The 19,281-nt window shown below is 56.1% G+C and overlaps 1 protein-coding gene and 1 long non-coding RNA gene across 2 annotated transcripts; one reads left to right on the top strand and one right to left on the bottom strand.

The window, feature by feature from the left end:
• Window positions 1–3,463: 3,463 nt before the first annotated feature.
• LOC119521024 (myeloid zinc finger 1-like) lies at window positions 3,464–13,521 on the bottom strand. Its single transcript, XM_037818988.1, is given in 8 exon segments — window positions 3,464–4,173; window positions 4,175–4,429; window positions 4,431–5,035; window positions 10,018–10,142; window positions 10,207–10,285; window positions 11,063–11,240; window positions 11,650–12,085; window positions 12,544–13,521. Coding segments are annotated over 8 exon segments (2,304 nt in total). The 5' UTR covers window positions 12,591–13,521; the 3' UTR covers window positions 3,464–3,594.
• A 48-nt stretch (window positions 13,522–13,569) lies between these two features.
• On the top strand, window positions 13,570–14,905 carry LOC119521028. The gene is made up of 2 exons (XR_005214280.1): window positions 13,570–14,677; window positions 14,822–14,905. It is a non-coding gene; the product is annotated as an uncharacterized LOC119521028 (long non-coding RNA).
• The last annotated feature ends 4,376 nt before the right edge of the window (window positions 14,906–19,281 follow it).

The raw sequence follows: 19,281 nt of genomic DNA, 5'->3' as shown, positions 1-19,281 counted from the left end.
GCCATCGCCACTTACACGCCCTGCAAACCGCTTCTGGGGTTGGGTCAGACGAGGTATCTGTTCCCCGGAGTAACACAGAGTGATCGCGGCGGTCCAGAGCCTGGGCGAGGCTTGAGGCACTGGGCCAGCAGTGTGAGGTCGAGCATCCTCAATGTCCTATTGCAAACCCAAAGTTTCCCCACTCGTGGAGATTCTGGTTGAGGGTATCTAGCAAACAAAATACGTATTGTGGCAGAGACTGGTAAGCACCATGGAGATTTACAGGGATAATCCGGGAAGACCTTGCCGGGGTGGACCTGGGGACAGGACGACGGGGGCGGGGCCTGGCCTAGAACGGCTCCGCCGCGGGGGCTCCGGCGCAGGCGCACTGCGGCCATCGGCATTCCTTCCGCGCATCGGGGCGGGGCGACGTGAATGGCTGGGCGTCCTCTCCAATCACAGCTCAGCGGTCTCGGAGGGCGGAGGAGGAAGCCGTCACTAAGGCAACCGCGGTTCGCCGCGGAAGCCGTCGGACGCGTGAGCGTGGCCGCCAGCCCCCAAACGGGCCCGGGTCTGGCCTGGTGGGCGGCTGGGCTCGAGTGCTCAGTCCGTCTGCGTCCGGTCGTGGCTGCCGGGCGCATCCCCGGCCGTCCCTGTCCCAAGGCGCTGTCGCCTCCCGGGGCAGTGTGGGAGACGTAGTTCCAGCGATCCAGGAGGGGCTCGGGCGGGCTGTGCGTTCACGGGACCTTTCCCGCCGACAGCCCATAAAAATCAACCTCGGGCCGCGCTCCGCCGTCCTCACCTCGCGGAAGTAGCCCCCTAGTGCCTCTCACCACCCCAACCTGGCATCCACCCCAAATCCGTCTCTGTCATTCTCACCTCGGCGGAGCCGTCCCCCACCCCTTCTTTCCCCCCACTGCTATCATACTCCTCGGCTGACCTGGGTCTCCGGATCCTTATATGGCTGTGGCCGTGTGAGGCCGAGTGGCCCATTTTGTCCTCAGCCCTGCTGACATTGTGGAGGGAGCCCACATTCTCAACACCCCCAGCTATGCGGAAGATGTTCGGGGTGTCATTGGCCCGACAAGAAACAGAAATGGGCTCGTGTGGGACTCACACTTTGCTTCCCGTGTTTCTTCCTTCAGGAAGGGCCGGTCCTTGGACTTCTCGTGGCTTTGGGTGTGGGTCCTTGGCATGGTACCTCTCTCCATGCCTTGCATCTTTGTTGCCATTTTCCCTGTGACATTTTACATTTTTGTGTGGTGGTATCTAAACAGATTTCCTTTTAATAAGTACTGCACAACAACCAAGATGATAAAAACATGAGAACCTTCTTGTTCTTTCTCTTAGTTTCTCATTATAGAAGTCACACGTTTATTTTAAAAAAAAAAATCCATGTTACAGGAACCCCCGGTGCATGCATGCCTTCGGTAACCTGACCTTACTGGACCTGTGAGGGTCCCAACGGCCCAGTGGCTGCCTTCCTCTCCCCTCTAGTTCTGCAGATCCCGGCCCCGAGTCCTTGAAGTCCCTTTTCTGTTTGGAGAGGGCAGTAGTAGTGTCATGGAGCCCAGCGGTCAACCCCCCTCCCCCTCTCCGGGCCTGTGTCATATAGGGAGAACCCCTGGAGGGGGCTCTGTTGAGTTGCTCCCATGGACACCAGTGGCCATAGGAAGTGGACTTAGTCCTTGACTCAGGCTGTGGCTGGGAAATGGGCCAGGTGGGATGTGCAGATGGGGGAAAGGGAGTATGCCTTCTCCAAGTCCCTGGTCTCCCCTGGGAGACCTCTGGCCCACACTGGATCGTCAGCTTTCCCTGTAGCCAGGGCTCCAGCCTCATGTGGGTCAGGCTTGACTGAAAGCGTCGGGGGAAAAAGTCCACCTGCACCCTGGATGACTTTTGGACACACAGGCCTCCAAAGTGAGGTTTTTTGGAAACCCCCAATCTGAGGCCAGGCTGACACCCACCCAGAGTGAGACCCTTGACCCCTTCTCTGATGCTGCCTTCCACCCCACAGACTGGAAGAGTGAAATGGCTCACCTTCCTATCAGCCACAGGTAGGATGGGAACTGTGTCAAGGTCCTGGTCAAAGGGGCAGAAGGATTGTTAAGAAAGAAGAGACAGTGGCATTGGGGAAAAGTCTGGAGGGTTACAGCAATAGCAGCTCTGTACTCTGCAGGATGCTGAACATGCACTGGCAGTATCCATCCACTTTCACCCCGGTTGCTTTCTACTGTCTCCTGTGAGTTGTTGCTGAATGCATTCCTAATGGAGAACTTCCAGTATGGGGGAGGCTGCATGGGGCTATACAATGGGAACTGGAAGGTAGGAGCCTGCCATCCATGAACTGAGGCTTGCACCAGTCCTCCCCTCCTTGTCTTGGCGCGAGTGTGCTGTCCCAGGAGCCTTCTGTGCCTCAGAGCCTGCTGGTGGTAAACCTCTGGGAATATTTAAAGACAATTCCACAAGAATTGTGGATTTCCAGGTAAAACCTCCCAGCTTTTAAATCTAGAAAGCAGCTTCTAATTTTTACAAATGCCCATCTCCAGGTCAGCTCTGGTGTGCTATGTGCCAGTTTGTGACTCCTGCTGCACCTCAAATGACCTTGGCTGGCTTGGGGAAAACTGGTGAGGTCCAGGTCCTTGCCTGGCAGGTTTGGTTTGGTCAGGCAGCCTCAGGGGACAAGCATTGCAGGGACTCATGGAGCAGGCAGGTGTCAGTAGCAAACCAAGCTGGTTGTGCTCCTGATGGATCCAAGTGAAGTCTGGGCTCCCAGCTGCCAGAGGAGCTGGAACCCTGCTGGGGGCCCCCACAACGACCTGACCCCAGAGGATCAACTCCTCAGCTTCTCCTTCCCCTCATTCAATAGCCTTGACTGTCCCCTCCTCAGGGGTCTGGGTCCTAGCCTCACTGGGTGCCCCCCTTTTGACTCCTGGCCTCACTGGGTGCCCCCCTTTTGACTCCTGAGACCTCAGCCCTAGCCAGCAGTGCCCCCCCCCCCCCCGCCTCCTCAGGGGCCTGAGTTTCAGCTTAGTGGGGACTCAATGGAACACTGCAATACTTTCCTTTGTTTCTCCAGCCCCAGGGATGGTGGGTTGTTCCCTGCCATTCCTACCTCCATGACTTTTCTTTACTCCTTTCAATTACCTATCAATAACCTAATATTTAGCAATTCCTGATGTGAAGTTTGTTTCTGTAAAAAATACTGCTGGGCTTTGTCTACTTAAAAGACCCTCATTGATACTGCTGACTGGGTTAGGGTCCTTGGGATCTTGGCAGACCCTCATGTGGGACACCATGCAGAATGTGGGCAGGTGCAGCTTGGAGCCCGCCTCAGCGGGGGCCCAGGGATCAAGTGGGTGGAGACAGAAGGGATCATGAGACGGTGGGTGGGCGTGGTCGAGAGAGCCCATGTGGGTGCAGAGGGAGTGCGCGGGTGGAGACACCGGTTCCACAGACTGTTTATTGAGCACCTACTGGGGCCAAGTCCTGGGCCGGCCGCTTGTACCTATGTGACAGCTGGCCTCACCACAAACCCTGTAAGGTAGGTGCTCTGCCTCCCCGAACAGAGGACACAGCGAGGTGTAGAGGGGGACACCGCGCTCGTGGGGCTGGCTACTCCGCGCTGTGGACGCGCTGGTGCTGGATGAGCTTGGTGCTCTGGTGGAAGCGACGGCCGCAGTCCTGGCAAGCGAAGGGCTTCTCGCGCCGGTGGGTGCGCAGGTGCTGCGTGAGCGTGGGCCGCTGGCGGAAGGCCTTGCCGCACTCGGGGCACGCGTAGGGCCGCTCGCCGGTGTGGATGCGCCGGTGCTGCGTGAGGTTGGCGTGCTGCCGGAAGCTCTGGCCGCACTCGGGGCAGGCGAAGGGCCGCTCGCCCGTATGGATGCGCTGGTGCTCGGTGAGCCGCGAGACCTGCGTGAAGCCCAGGCCGCACTCGCCGCAGTGGTAAGGCTTCTCGCCGGTGTGCGTCCGCTGGTGGCGGGTGAGCTTGAGGCGCTGGCTGAAGCGCTGGCCGCACTCGGGGCAGGCGAAGGGCTTCTCGCCCGTGTGCACGCGCAGGTGCTGCGTGAGCGTGGGCCGCTGGCGGAAGGCCTTGCCGCACTCGGCGCAGGCGAAGGGCCGCTCGCCCGTGTGGATGCGCCGGTGCTGCGTGAGGTTTGAGCGCTGCCTGAAGCTCTGGCCGCACTCGGGACAGGGCGATAGGGCCGCTCGCCGCTGTGCACCGCCGGTGCTGCAGCAGCACAGAGCGGCGACCGAAGCGCTCGCCGCACTCGACGCAGCCGAAGGACTTGTCGCCTGTGTGCACCGCCTGGTGCTCTAGTAGCACGGCACGCCGAGCGAAGCTCTCGCGGCACTCGCTGCAAGGGAATGGCCCTGGGGGCTCGGGCGCGCCGGAGGTGGCCGGGGGCGCGGCGCCGGGGCCCGGGGGGTCGCCGTGGATGCGCTGGTTGCTGCAGTAGGTTGGAGCGCTGCCGGAAGCTCTGGCCGCACTCGGTGCAGCGGAAGGGCTGCTCGCCTGTGTGCACGCGCCGGTGTTCCTCCAGGCGCGCGCTGCGCACGAAGCCCTGGCCGCAGTCGCCGCATACAAACGGGCGCTCCTCGGTGTGCGTGAGCTGGTGGCGCAGCAGGTGCGAGCTGCGGCTGAAGCTGCGGCCGCACTCGCCGCACACGAACGGGCGCTCGCCCGTGTGGATCTTCTGGTGCCGCAGCAAGTTGCTGCGCTGGCTGAAGACCTTGCCGCACACGTCACAGCGGCCGCCCCGCACCGCCCCGGCGCCCGTGCTGGGGCGACCCCGGCCTCTAGCTCGGCCTCTGGGGACATGCCAGCGGGCAGCAGCCAGGGCAGGGCCCACACCCCGGCGGGGGTCCTCACTGGCGGGGCCCTGTTCACCTCCAGGGTTGCTGGGGATTATGAGGGCGTGGGTGACGCCACCTTCCCGGGAGGGTGACTGGATCCGGCCCACAAGGCTGGCCACCCTTAGGTCCCAGGGAACGTGGATGTGGGGGTTCATGGTGGCTGGGCCTGAAGAGTCACTGTCCCTCCGGAGCACAAGCCCTGTGGGGTCACAAGGGGGATCCACTCATTCATTACAGAGTGTGACCCAACCCTGTCCAACCTGGGGGCACTATGTGAACCCAAAACAGAGGGACCCAAAACTGGCCAGTTGAGGCAAACAGAGGTGACTGGGTTAGGGGCTCATTTGCAGGATTCTCTGAGGTTAACAATGGGACAGAGCCCTGAGTGAGGAGGACGACCAGACCATGTGGAAACCCAGGGAAGAGCTTTCCTGGTCTGACTTAGTTTGGCAAAAATCTCTCTTTCTGGAAGGGCTGCAAAGCAAGTGGTGGAGCAGGCACCGCTTGCTTTTGCCTACTTGTGGGATGTTGGGTCTTGGCAAATGCAGCAGGGAAGTGAGGCCAGAGGAGGAGCCAGCAGGCCGGGAATGCAGGTGCTGCCATAGCTCTGGCCTGAGGCTTGGATGTGCCACACTTGAGGAGCCCATGGAATGTTCGAGGAACAGTGAAGTCCTGTAAGCTGTAGGTGTCTAAGAATCTAGGGCATATGGAGCCCCAGGCCTGCATGCAGTCACCTTGGGGTGAGTGTCAGCAGAGGAGAGGAGTGGTCCTTGGCCGTGCTGTGAGCACTCCCAGCATTAGATGCTGTGTGAGGGAGGAAGCCTCAGTAAGGGAAACTGACACACGGGCCAGAGAAGAGGAAACCTGGAGGGGGTTAAGTCATGGAGACTGAGAGCAGCATCTCCTGAGGAAATGAGGGGCGGCAGCAGTGAGTGACAGAAAACTTACAAACCTTCCAAGAGAAGTTGGACTGCATCAGAGTAAGTAATTTATGCACACCAAAAAAGACCCTAAATAGAATCCAAAGGCGAATGACAGACCGAAAAACTCACCAGATGTAAAGGGTCAATCTCCAAAGAGGTGCAACGAATTAACAAGAAAGAAGCCAACAACCTGACAGAAACATGGGAAGGATGGTAAACAGGAAAAGGATTGTAATTAATGCTTAAATCCCAGAAAATATGCTCAGTCCAAGGATCCATGCAATCGTGTGCATAAATCGTGAGTATAAATGTGAAGGCAGTGTGGTAAAATCCATCAAAACGACAAACACACCAGACTTTGACCCAGCAATTCCGTTTTGAGGTATTTCACTGACAGTTGTATACTAAAGGACCCACATATGAGACTTCTCAGTGCATCATGGGGAAGCACCCAAAGGAATGTCAGAGGAGCCTGGACGGATAATCACCGGTGTAGTCATACAGTGGAGCTCTATGCACCTCAGTAAAGACTGAAGGTGCTGTTGGGGGTTGAATTTTGTCGTCATCTCCTCTCCCCAGTATGTTGAAGTCATTATCCCCTGGTACCTGTGAATGTGACCTTATTTGGAAATACAGACTTTGCAGATACAGTCAAGTTATGAAGAGCTCATACTGGATAGGGGGCCCTAAACCCAATGACCCGTGTCCCTGTAAGAAGGCCACGTGAAGGCACAGTGACAGACACCAGGGGGTACCCCATGTCAATGGAGGCAGAGGTTGGAGTGATGTGTCTACAAGCCAAGCATTGCCAAAGATGGCTGACAACCATCAGATCCTAGGAAGAGACAAGGAAGGTTCTTCCCCCAAAACATTCAGAGGGAGCACAGTGGCCCTGCTGACACCTGATTCTGGACTCCAGCACTGTGAGAGAATAACTTTCTGTTGTTTTTTAGCCATCCAAGTTTGTGGTCATTTGTTACAGCATCCCTAGGAAGCTAATTCAGGCACTTACTGCTGTGTGCTGAGTGGGAAGATGGAACTAGGCAGAGATTAAGCATCCATGTGTGTTTTTAAGAAGGAAAATGAATAGGCATCTGTATATGTACTTGTTCCTCTATGCACATTAACTTTCTGGAAAGCTACATAAAAAAACTGGTAATGCTTGGCTGCTGGGAGCAGGGACTGTGTGGCCCAGACAGAGGACAGGCATCCCACTGTATACTTTCTTATGCTTTTTGAATTTTCTAACATGGGAAGGCATTAACTCTTCAGGGAGAGCTGCAGGGTATCCCAGGTAGGCCAAAAACTTGAGGTGGGCAGGAGCACGTGCCGGCTCCTACCCTCTCTGCCTCCAACATGCAGAAATGACAGACAGGATAAAAGAAATATATATATATATATCTTGAACAGCAACCAAGGCAAGCAAGGTCAGAGGTTCAGCAATCAAGAACCTGGCAAGCTCTAAAGCAGCTGTAAGGCTTCCTGGGGAAGCAGCCATCCCAATCATGAATCCAAAGGCTGGGGACGGGAGCCAGGTTGGCCCAAGCTACCCACGGACCTGACCAGGAGTAAGGGCTTGGGCTGTAGGTGGAGGTATCTGAATTTGGCAGCCTGGGGCACAGGCTGAGCTTCCACTTTGGGGTTATTATGGATCCCATGGCAGTCCCTCATCTAGGGCAATGCTTAGGGCTGGGGCAAACAAGAAACTGCCAGAGCTGCTAAGGGCAGGCAGTCAACAGTGCAACCAATGGAAGAATTCACACCTGAGGAAATGGAGCTAACTGAATAATCTGGAAAGGACCCTAAAGTATGTCCAAATCTTCAAAGGATGGGAGCAACATCTGTGCTATAAGAACGTTATTAAAAAAAACAAAAAACGAAAGAATCCTTAGCAATAATAAAAACCTAATGCAAATGGGTAGTCCATCCTGAAACCCCACTAAAAACTACAGTAAAATTTTGGAGTTTTTTTTAAGGTATATAATTCACAAAGGTGGGAAGAAAAGGAAAAGTAGCCCCAAACTCCAAAATGGAATGTGGATGGGCAAATGGTAACTGATTTAGCAGGCCTGAGAAAGTGAACAGCAAGAAAGCATCAAGGAAAGCTTGAAAATAAATCACCCTGCTTTATCCCAAAGCAGCCTGTTGCTGTTTCAGGCATTGGAGGCACCAAGTATCTCTGGCCATGCAAGCAAAGAAAAAGGGCATAAAGTAGGCTTGGGAGATTGTTTGCAGGGCCTGCGGCCCTGCCCAGATTCAGCTGCTGTTCTGAGCAGTGTTCTGAGCAGGACAATGCCCTGTTGGAGGAGTTGCCCTGCTGCCTTCCGATTCCTACATTACTTCTCCCTCCTGGATAAAAGGTCAGGATGAGGGAAGGAGACTGTCAGGGGATTAAGTGGATAGTCACGCTGGGTGTGGAGACCACCCTGTCTCCACTCAGCTCCTAGGAGCTGAAAGGAGGCTGGAAGTGCTCTCTCTGGGGACTTGGACTCACCCAGAAGGAAGGACCTGAAGACACTGAGGAGGGTGTGCCCCAACATGGTCCTGCCAGATCGCCTCGGTGGTGCTCACTTATATCCAGTCTGCTTCCCAGCTGCCTGCTCCCATCACCCCAAGGAGACAAACAGATGACCTTGGGGGTGGATCCCCCATCCCTCCCATTCCTCGTTTGCTGTCACAGCTGATACCCACTCATCCATCTGCTCAGAGCTATCAATCATATTTTTGGTTCTAATTTCTTAAACATAAGCAAACTACTTGGAGGAGAACACAGACCACACTGGGAGAAGAAAACGGAAAAAGACAAATCATGACTAACTTCAGAGAAATGAGAAAAGACATTTACAACTAAAAGAAGAGGACACTATTATAAAAAATAGAAGTTCACAGAGTTAAAACACACTCTTGACAATCAAAACTTTCCTAGCAGAAATTAAAATTTCAACAGAAGGTGTGGAAGACAAAATTGAGGGAAATTTCCCAGAAAGTAGAGCACAAAGGCAAAGGGGTACAAAATTGGAATGAAAAGGGACAGGTAGGTAGAATTACATGCCTCAGAAAAAAATGTTCTTAATCTTAATTCATTCCTCTGGGTGTGAACCGATTGTAAATAGGACCTTTCGAAGATGTTGATTTCAGTTAAGGTGTGGCCCAACTGAAGTAGGAGGGACGTTAATCCTACTACTGGAGAATTTATGAACGGAAAGCCGTGAAGAGGAGCAGGTGTGGGAAGTCCAGGAAAGCATGAGAGAAAGAAGAGCACGTCGCAATGTGATGGGAAAGCCAAGGAACTCAAGGCCAGCTAGCCAACCCCTGGAGGAAGCAAGGCCTATAGCCTCTGAAACTGTGGGCCAACAGATTCCTGCTTTTAAACTAACCCACTGTGTGCTGGGAAACTGAGCTAGCGGGCCTGTCTCAGAGGCCAACAGCCAAAAACAGATGTTCCAAAGAGGAAAACAGAAGAGAAGAGAGAGAAATCAAAGACATAATTCTAGGCAGTTTCCCCGAATGGACAGATGTGAATTTCAGATTGAAAGGGGTCACCGGCAAATTAATAAAAAGGTTTGGTATTGAACTGATAAAAGGAAGTCCTTTACTAGCCAAACTCTCAATCTAATGTGAGGATTAGACAAATGCATTTCACATATGTAACATCTCAGAATTTTTACTTCCCATACCCTATTCACAGGAAACCCCACCCAAATGAAGGACTAAGCCAGGAAAGAGTTCCCGAATCCAGGGAACGGGCGGTGCTGCAGCAGGTACAGGGGGGCTGCCTGCTCACCCTGCCCTGACCTGTGGTGCCTGGTGACTGGCTGCCCCCTGCTCTGTCCTTGCTGGATCCCAACCCAGGGTCAAGGCCCGCTCCGGCCCACCTGCCCTGCTTTCCAACCTGCCATGTCCTTGCCTGACCCTGGCCTTCCCTGCTTGCCACCTGACCAGCGGGATGCAAACCGAGTCCGGTTGTTTTGTCCAGGTTCCTGGGCAGCATGTGTGCATGGGGCGTTCAGGCTCCCTCCTCAGGAAGTTTTACTGTGATGGAAAGTGGTAGCTGGAGGGGCCATTTGGAAGAGGTTGGGGTTTGAGGACAGGAGAAGCTGGAATGGTTTGAACGCTGCAGGGAACGGTCCAGGGAACAGGGCAGCTCAGGGATGCGGGATGATGGAAGAGAGAGAGCGGGCCCCCTGGGCAGGGCCAGGAGGGAGGGTGGGGGCTTGCTTGGTGGCCCCACCCCTCGCTTGTGCCCTGATTCACTCACCCGGGGAGAAGATGCATCCGGCTTCCTCCTGCCACAAGTCTCCCGGGTGCTCCCTCCATGAGGGTCCTCCTGGGCCCAGCTTCGCTGCAGGGAGAGGCCCGCGATCCCAGTGCCATCCCATAGACCTGAAATAACACAGTGGTCACTGCCCGTCCATGACACAGAGAGACCTACCCAGCTTCCACCCACCGTGGCCTCACCTGGGCCTCCTCTGGCAGGAGGGCAGGCACGGCCTCCTGGGTGGCTGCCAGAGGCTCGGACTCCAGCGCTGGCGAGGGGAAAGTGGGGTCAGACGGCCCAAGGGTGTGTCCCCCAGCCCTGCTGCCTTCCTCAGTGGTTTGCCAGGTCAGGGTGGGGGGAAGACATGGGCATGGCCTGCCCAGCCTATGGGGAGAGGGGCTGGGGTGGGGCCAGGAGGGCTCCCTGGAGAAGGGATATGATGGCTGCAGGGTCCAGGCAGAGGGAAGGCTGGGGTGCAGGTTCCCACTGGGGAGGGCAGTGGGTGAGAGAGGCTCTGAGGGCCCAGTTTGGGGGTGGGGGATAAGTAGGATCCCCAGAAGCCCACAGTTCAGGCTGGAGGGGGTGGGACAGCTCAGGTCTCCCTGTGCCCCTGGTACCCAGTCCTGGGGAGGATGGCAGGTGGGGATGAGAACTGCATAGGGTCCATCACAGGAATGGTAGAGAATGGGGGCTGCGGGCCACACTCTCCCCAGGCCTGGTGGGGTCCTCCTTTCTCCCTCAGAGGCGCCCACCTGCACTCTGGCCTGCTCTGTCTGCTACCCAGTCACCCACTTGCATCTCCCCAATACATCTCTTTGGGGAGTGAATCCCACGTCTCCCCCCACAGAAAACCTGGCCATGACAGTCAGCCTGGGATGTGGATGGGGCCGAGTAGGCACCACTGGCACATGGGCTGTTCTGTCTGGCAGGCACGTAGTCCAGGGGGCTTCAGCTGCCCAAGCCAGGTCCCCGGGCCATCTGACCAGGCCTTGCCACTCAAGTCTGGGTTTGGATCTTTGGATATTGCACACGCCCCTGCCCTCACCTGGTTCCTCTGTGACCCCGGGCTCCTCTTTCACGTGAAGTGGTGACTCCTGCATGGCCTCAAGGGATATCTCGGGCCCAGAATCTGGAGTCGGCAGCTTGGTTTGAGGTAGGGACTGGAAGCTGGAGGGCTCCATCTTCTCAGATAGTACCTCTTGGCCTTGTACCTGAACTGTGACCTGGGGAGGTGCCTTGCCATCAGGGGCCCCAGCAAAGAGTGTGGCTGGGTGCAGGGAGTACATCGGTACCCACCCCATCGGGGGACCCCTGAGGGTCTGGCAAAATGCCCACTTCCCCCAGGTCCTGAGCAGAAGGCCAGGGACAACCTGCAGCCACCCCCCACTGAGCTGCTGATACCCATGACCAGCTGGTGGTCTTCCAGACAGACTTCCCAACAGTCCCAGACCCCACCCCACAGCCCCTTCCATATCCATTTGACTCTGGGTGACCAAGGAATGGCAGGTGAGGGCTGACCCTTGGACAGCAGGGTCTCTGCTGCTGGTGGCCACTGCAGCACCTCGAGGGGACTGCCTGGCTGAGCCCGATCCTGGGCGGTGAACCCAGCCCTGAGCCCCAACACTGACTCACCCATCTCCGAGGGCCACTGGACTCCCAGGGCAGACCCTCTACCAGGGCTGCAGCCTCCTCAGGGCTGCCTGGCCGCTGCCCCCGCACACAGGCCTGGATCTCGGGGGGCAGTGCATTCAGGAACTGCTCCAGCACCAGCAGCTCCAGCATCTGCTCCTTGGAGCGCACTTCGGGCCGCAGCCACTGGCGACAAAGTTCACGAAGCTGGGCCAGAGCCTCGCGGGGACCTGCCACCGCCTGGTAGCGAAAGTGCCGGAAACGCAGGCGTGCAGCTTCAGGTCCAGGGTCCCATGGGGCAGCCTCGCCCTCCTCCTCATAGTCCTCCAGCTTCACCGTGATGGGCCCCTCATCCTCCAGGGGTGAAGGGCCTGGGGAGCCCAGTGCAGCAGGCCTCATTGTGAGGACAGGGCTGGGTCTCCAAGGCCAGTGTCCACCCCTGTGGAAGGAATGGGATGAGGCTGCTAGTATAAGGACAGACAGTGGCAACAAACACTCATCAAGTGCCTAATGAATGCCCTGCCCCATGTGAAAGGTGGGTGAAGAAACAAGGCACAGAGAGGCAGGTCGTGTGCCAGAGACCTGAGGAGCTTGTAAGCCCCAGCTGAGCCACTTGTGTTCCCGGATGCCTCACCAGCTGGGACTTTGTGGAGTCTCCAGTAGACACCTACCCCAAACAAAGGCTGTTTCTTCGCCCTACAAGGTATATATCTCCCCTAAATCCTGTCCTTCTTCTACATGTCATCTCGCCCCTGCCCTGCAGCTTTCCTGCAGTCAGGTGGATGCCATCTACGCTGCCCCCCAAACCCATCGCCAGACCAGCACTGCGTCATCCACTCTCCCAACCAAACTCCCTGAGATCTAGCCCCTCACTCTGGCCCCAATAAGACCACTCACCAAGACTGGTCCCACATGGAAGCCTTTGTCCTCTTGGTCTCCCCCATCCAATATGCAAGGTCATCTGTGAGGACCAGCTCCAGGCAGCACCCTCCCTTCCTCAGCCCCAACCTCTGAGCCCAGCATCACACCACATAATGCCCTATAGTTTTCTTCCCAATCATCTTCTGCAAGTAGCTCAGGCCTCTGGTCCCTAATTCAGCTGGGGCTGGGAAGTAATAAGGGAGATTTGAAGGCATCTGCAAAATCCCAGAGAGCAATGAACTGGGAGCTTACAAACCAGGTTGAGCTTCTGCTCCTAGGTCCGAGCTTCTGTAAGGTCATTTACTACATGACCTTGTTAGATCGCTGAGACTGTGAGCCTCAGTCTTCTCTTCCTCTGCGAATGGGGATGAATCCTGTCCACGCTACAGCTTCTGCAGTTGTGGGTAAAGCATCGGCTTTATGGAGGAATCTGAGTTTATTAATAAGTTGTCCCCGCAGAAATCATCTCGATGGGTGGAATCGATTTTGGTGGCCGCCTGACCCTGTGGGTCAAATCTCTGCGCCTCAAGGTCCCACGTCAACCTGAATCCCCGGGCTATCACTAAGCCGGCCGGACCCCATGGAGGTCCCCAAACTACATTTCCCAGAAATCTAGGCGGGCAACTTCCGTTTTCGGGAGCGACGGCAGGTCGTGGGGGCGTTATGGCAATTGGGGGTGGGCCTCACAGAACCCGTTGCCTTGACAATGCGCGGTGACTGATGGCTCCGCGCGTCCCGGCCAGGCCTGTATGCAGGAGTGTACAGGTCCCTGCCTCGCGCTCCCAGGCCTGCTGGGCAGCGTGGCTCCCACATCTGCAGTCGCCGGCCCGGATCTCGCCCTCACCTCGATGCCCAGCGGGCGCTCGGCCGTCCATGAGCATGCGCGCTCGCCGGCCTGCCCTCCCCGGCCGGACTACGTTTCCCAGCAGGCTTCGCGCGTCCCGCTCCTCGCCCCTCCCCCACGGTTCATTTCCCCTCACCCCTTCCCCGCTCCCGGGCGCAGCGGCGGTCGCAGCGATCCGGTCACACTGCCGGCCTCTTCTTCCGCGCTCTCCACCTCGCGTTCAGCCGCCCCCGTCTACACGCGCAAGCTTCTCGCGGCAGAGCGGCCGGCGGCACCGCTTTCCCGACTGCGCATGTCCCCCACTAGCTTCCCTCGATCTCTAGGGGCCTTCCCGGGATTAGCAGCACTCTGCACCAATCACAGCTCTCCTTGGCAGGCCGTCAGTCTCCTGCCCCCTCGTCGCCATGGCAACCACGCCGAAAAAAGCGTTCGCTTTGCTGCCTCAGGACCGCACAATGGAGCGAGGCGCGGTACTTTCTGGGAGGGGTAGTCCAGCGGCCCTCAGCGTTGCGTGCTTGTGCGCCGGGCCGTTCCTTTGTGTTGAGGGTGGAGGGGGGGCCCTGGCGTCTCCGTGGTAACCGGGATTAGTTCCTGCAGTTTTCAGGGCAACCCAGGGGACGGGGACTGGCCTCTCAAAGGCAAAGAGCGTCGGGATCGGACTTGGGGTCGGAGAGATACTCAGTGCCCGAGACAGTGATGAGACAGGGGCAGAAAGATACAGGGACTCCGGGGCAGGGAAAGAAAGACACTCAGAGCCAACAAGGGCACAGGCTCGTGGGCAGGGAGAAACACGAAAGAGAGAGAGAGAGAGAGACTTACTGTCAGACAGTAAAAAACAGAGGTCAGGAAGGATGGAGAAGAGATGAAAGACAAAGAGGAAGAGGATGGATCCAGAGACAAGAAGTACAGTTACTGAAATTCAAGGAACAGACAAGGATTCAGGACAGAGACAAGGAGAAAGGGCAGAAATGAAAGCTACAGTAAAATGGGTTGAGACTTCAAAGACTTGGAGAAAAACGACAAACAGCAAGAACATACATGGGGAGAGTTGGAGGGAGACGTGTTGGGAAAACTTGTCCAAAACGTGGGAATAGACCAAAAGATGACTGGGAGCCCTTCCCGAGACCCACAGTCCTGTCTATCAAGCCCGCCTCACGTCGTCTAACTCCCTAAAGGAAGCAAGCCCTCCATCCGAAGCAATTCTTTTTGACAACTACTTTTGATCGGAGTCCAGATTCTGTGAAGTTAGATGCCGACTTGTAAAAGGTTGGTAAATTGCAAACTCTTTCTTTCCAGTAAGAAAGAGAACCCCAGAGATTATAGTTGTATCATCCCGTAAGACGTCAACCAGTTCTGTATCCGACTTAGCGCTTTTAATTCGTTGTTTGTTCTTTCTTTTACTCTCTATAGTTGCTTCTCTCCCCTCTTCTGGAACCATCTGTGCCATCTAACTGGTTCCCTCGGTGAGGTAAATAAATCTTTGATACGTGCTCACTGCAGATTTGGATGAGAGTCATGTTTTAAACTTTTTTGCAAATTACATTTGGTAGTCTGAAGGGAACCAGAGCGCGGTAGGGAGAACGGTGGAAATAGAGACAGAAAGTAGGCGCGCAGAAGCCAGCTCGGGGCAGAAGAGATGTCACCTCGGACGCCCCCGTTGGAGCTCTCGGCCGTCATCCCTCAGCAGTCCGCCGGGCCAGTTGCAACGTCGGGGGCTACGTGGCCCCCAATCCCGGCCGTCACCCGGCAGCCTCGGCTCTCTTGCCTTCCGCCGCCGCCATCAGGTGGCTTCCTGGGAGTTGCGATGGCGAAGGGCAGCGGTGCCCGCCCAGCGTCGGCTGCCCTTCGCCATCGTTTGGGTCCGGGGCTCCGCGTCTGAGGTTGTGACTGGGGGCGGGGCCAGAGCGAGGCTGCTGCGCGCGCAGCGCGCGACGCGCGCGCGAGCCAATCGGGGCCTCCGGCGGCCCCGCGGGCGTGTGGGAAACGTAGGCTCGAGGGGAAGCTCTCTCTCTTGCGTCCAGACCTTGGCGATGAGCTACGGATGGCGGCATCCAGGGCTGCAGCCATGAGTGCATGTGGGACGCGCGAGGGTGGGGATGAATGCACTTAAATTGTGGGCGAGCTGGTGAAGGTGGGAGAGGGAGAGGGTGGGAGGTTGAGTGGTTTCAACACCAGGGCCGCCTCCTGGCAGGAGCCATACTTATGGACACTTGCCGTTCCCTGTCTCCTCGAGGGAGGGCCCTGTGGGCTGTGCTGTGCTGTGGTTTTCTAAAGGTACTTCTAGGTTTCGTAGCTACTCCATAAATACACATCTGTTAGGCGTTTGTTCCTGCTTTTCATAAGCACTCTTTTTCTTTTTTTAATTTTATTTTTTTATTCAGGTGCTACATTTACACAGTTCAAAATGCACAAGGGACAAAATGAGAAAGGTGCCTCCCATCCTTGCCCTTCATTTATTAATTTATCCTGCAAGTGGCTGCTGGGTACCTGCTAAGTGCCAGGCGCTGTTTCCTGGGAGTACAACGGAGAGCACAGCGGACACACATCCTGCCCTCAGGCTGCATATGACAGACAGACAGAAAAAACAAAGGGTTAGGGGAGACGGATTTGTGTGGAGATGAGAGAAAAAGCCATGCAGATAGCAGGGAAGAGTGCTCACTCTGGCTAAAGGAATCCCAAGAAGCAGAACGCAAAGCAAGGAGCATCCTAGGACTGCCCCAAGGTTGTGGCTAGGAGTGAACTAATTGAGAGTAGGGTTCAAGGCCTGCAAGGAAGGTGGTGAGGACTGTGGCTTTAACTGGGAGAGAGGTGGGAGCCATAGGAGGGCTCTGAGCAGAGGATGAACACGATCTGACCTAGGTCTTCCTGATGGCACGAATTAAGATTGTTCCCTTCTGTGTTAGTTTCCTGTAGCTGCTGTAAGAAATTACTACAAACCTAGGGGCTTAAAACATCACAAATACATTAACTTAGAGTTCTGGAAGTTGGAAGTCTGAATGAGTATCAGGGACTAAAGACAAGGTTTCAGCAGGCTGGTTCCTTTTGGAGACTCTGGGGGAGAATTTGTTTCCTTGCCTGGTCCAGCTTCTAGAACCTGTCCACATTCCTTGGTTTACAGTCCCTTCCTCTACCTCTACAGTCAGCAATGGCTGGTTGAGTCTTACGATACCATCTCTCTGGTTCTGACTCTTGGCTCTTCTACTTTTAAGGAGTGTTGTGGTTGTTATTACGTGGGGCCAACCGAGATAATCCAGGATTGTCTCCCCATGTCAAGATTCTTAATCACACCTGCAAAGTCCCCTTTGCAATGTGAACTGACATCTGCACAGGTTTTAGGGATTGGGGAGTGGATTCAGTGTACCATACCACACTTTGATGCATCTGAGTAAGGAGCATGGCGATAGGTAACTCCTCTTTTTGAGTGTCTGAAAGGTGGGTCAGGGTCTCTTGATCCTTTTTTATCTTTCCAGTGTGGTTGTGAGAAGTTTTTGTAGCCCTGTCGCTGGGGGAACAGAGTAAAGTCCCCCAGCAAACCTCCCTTTTGGTCTCATTGGCCAAAACTGAGTGACACAATCTTCCAGGTACCAAGGAAGCTTGGAAGTGAGTGTGCAGTGTCTTCAGTGGCAGGGAGAGAAGGGGCTGTGTTAATGGTGGGTAGGGATGCCTGCTCTGGGTCAGAGGACATAAAGGTCAGGCAGTGGCTGGGACTCCTTCGTGCTTCCACAATAATGCCATGTATCTCCCTCTTATAGGCAAAGGCAGGTGTGGAGGGGGAAGTCAAGAGGCTGCCTTCTTGGGAACAGAGTAGCTGCTGTGGATGGGCAGGGGGAGAAAACTCACTGAGGTGTGTGGTGTGTGGAGGAGGCATGAAGGCATGAAGATGGCCTCTCCGCCAGTGGCCTCCGACCCGCAAGTATCAGGGAAGGCACCCCTTAGTGGGATTGGCCTGTGCCGTAGTGCCAAGAGAGTTCAGAAGTCCATCACCCTCCATGTCAAGCTGGAGGTGCTGAGGAGGTTTGAAGAGGGTGAGAAGCTAACACAGATTTCCCAAACAGTGGGACTGGCCACCTCCACCGTGGCTTCAATCCGTGTAAACAGGGAGAAGATCAGGCTAATTTGCAGGCAGCCACAGCACTGAGCGCCACACAGCTGATCCGCTACTGAGGAGTGGTGATGGGCCACATGGAATGCCTGCTGAGCTTGTGGATCAAGGAGCAGAGAAGGCAGAACCTGCCTGTGAGCACACGGCTCATCCAGGACAAGGTGTGCTGGCTGTTCGTGCAGCTGCAGCAGGAGCAGGGTGAGGGCACACGGGCTGAGACCTTTGGAGCCAGCAATGGCTGGTTTGCCTGCTTCAAGGCGCACCACAACTTGCCTCTGACAGAGGAGCTGGCCATGGCTGACGCCCAGGCCGCTGCGTGGCATTCTGGACAAGGGCTGTTAACTCGCCGCAGCAGGTCTTCAACGTGGATGAGACAGGTCTATTTTGGAAGTGGCTGCCCAAGTGTCAGGGCCCGAGGCTTCCAAGGACCACCTGACCCTGCTGCTGGGTGGCAACGCAGCTGGTGACTTCAAGCTGAAGCCCTTGCTGGTATAGCCCTCGGAGAGCCCACGAGCCCTCAAAGGGTGCTCCAAGGCCAGCCTGGTGGTCATCTGGCACTCTAACCACAATGACTGGCTGACACCCAGCATCTTCCAGGAGTGGTTTACTGGCTGCTTCTGCCTCGCTGTTGAGAGATACCGCACCTGCCATAGCTTCCTGCACCGTGCCCTGCTGCTCCTGGACAGTGCGCCCTGCCACCCTGCCCATCTGAGCAGCCTCTCAGTTCACGTGCATGTTGAGTTCCTGCGCAAGAACACCTTATCCTTTATCCAGCCCATGAATCAGGGTGTCATTGCCACCTTCAAGGACCATTACCTGCGCCACATGCTCAGCCAGCTGGTATAAGAGACAGCCGGCGAGGACCAGTCCTCCATGCAGGAGTTCTGGCACAGCTACACAGCCGTGACTGCTGTGGACAATATCGCCTAGGCCTAGGCAGAACTGTGGCCTGCCACAACGAATGGATCCTGGAGGAAGCTATGGCTGAAGTATGTGTGTGCCAGTGTCCGTGAGCCCAGCACTGTGCCCCAGCTCCGTTGTAGCATTGTGGCATTGGCCAGCCACGTGGGCCTTGGGGATGTGGCTGAGGCTGATGCAGCCTCCCTGCTGCAGGCTCATGGGGAACCTTGCCCCATGATGGCTCCCAATGGAGGATGGGGATGTTGGCTGTTCTGGGCTATCCTTGGAGGCAGGGAGAGACCTGGCCTCCAAGGACCACAGCTGTTGCTGACAGATGCCTAGGAGGATGCAGAGGCCAAGGAGGCTGGCATGGTGGTGCTGAATACTGAGCATCTGACCGAGGTCCTGTCCCACTTTGCCACTGGGCCTGAGGGTCCTCATAGATAATGACCCAAACCGGGAGTGCAGCCTCAGGTGTCCTGAGGTATCCAGGGTGCCCTTGTCCACCCGTGGGAGCCGTATCAAGATAGGAGGTGGCAGGCTCAGGTGGCTGTATCCTCGGGAGGCCCCATGGTGGTGGTACTGGCTGAGGAGTTGACAGGGCTGCTGTCATCGCTCCAGGAAGGGCCCATAGGAGATGACAGGCCTGGAAGGACACATCGCAGCTGCCCTGCAGTTCAGCGCTGCAGATTTTGGACTTGAGCCTGACCTCAGATGAGATCTGAAAAGTGATATTTATTTCTGGAGGGCAGATGCTGCCCCTTCCCCACCCGTGGCTGTCACATCTCATGCCTCACATTCTTTCTACGGAGATTCATATAGTGCTTCTGGGTTGGGGTTGGGGTTGGGGTTGGGGTTGGGGTTGGGG

The sequence above is a fragment of the Choloepus didactylus genome, chromosome 27, assembly GCF_015220235.1.
Source record: "Choloepus didactylus isolate mChoDid1 chromosome 27, mChoDid1.pri, whole genome shotgun sequence".
NCBI lineage: Eukaryota > Metazoa > Chordata > Mammalia > Pilosa > Megalonychidae > Choloepus > Choloepus didactylus.
This window is presented reverse-complemented; position numbering and strand designations above follow the sequence as displayed.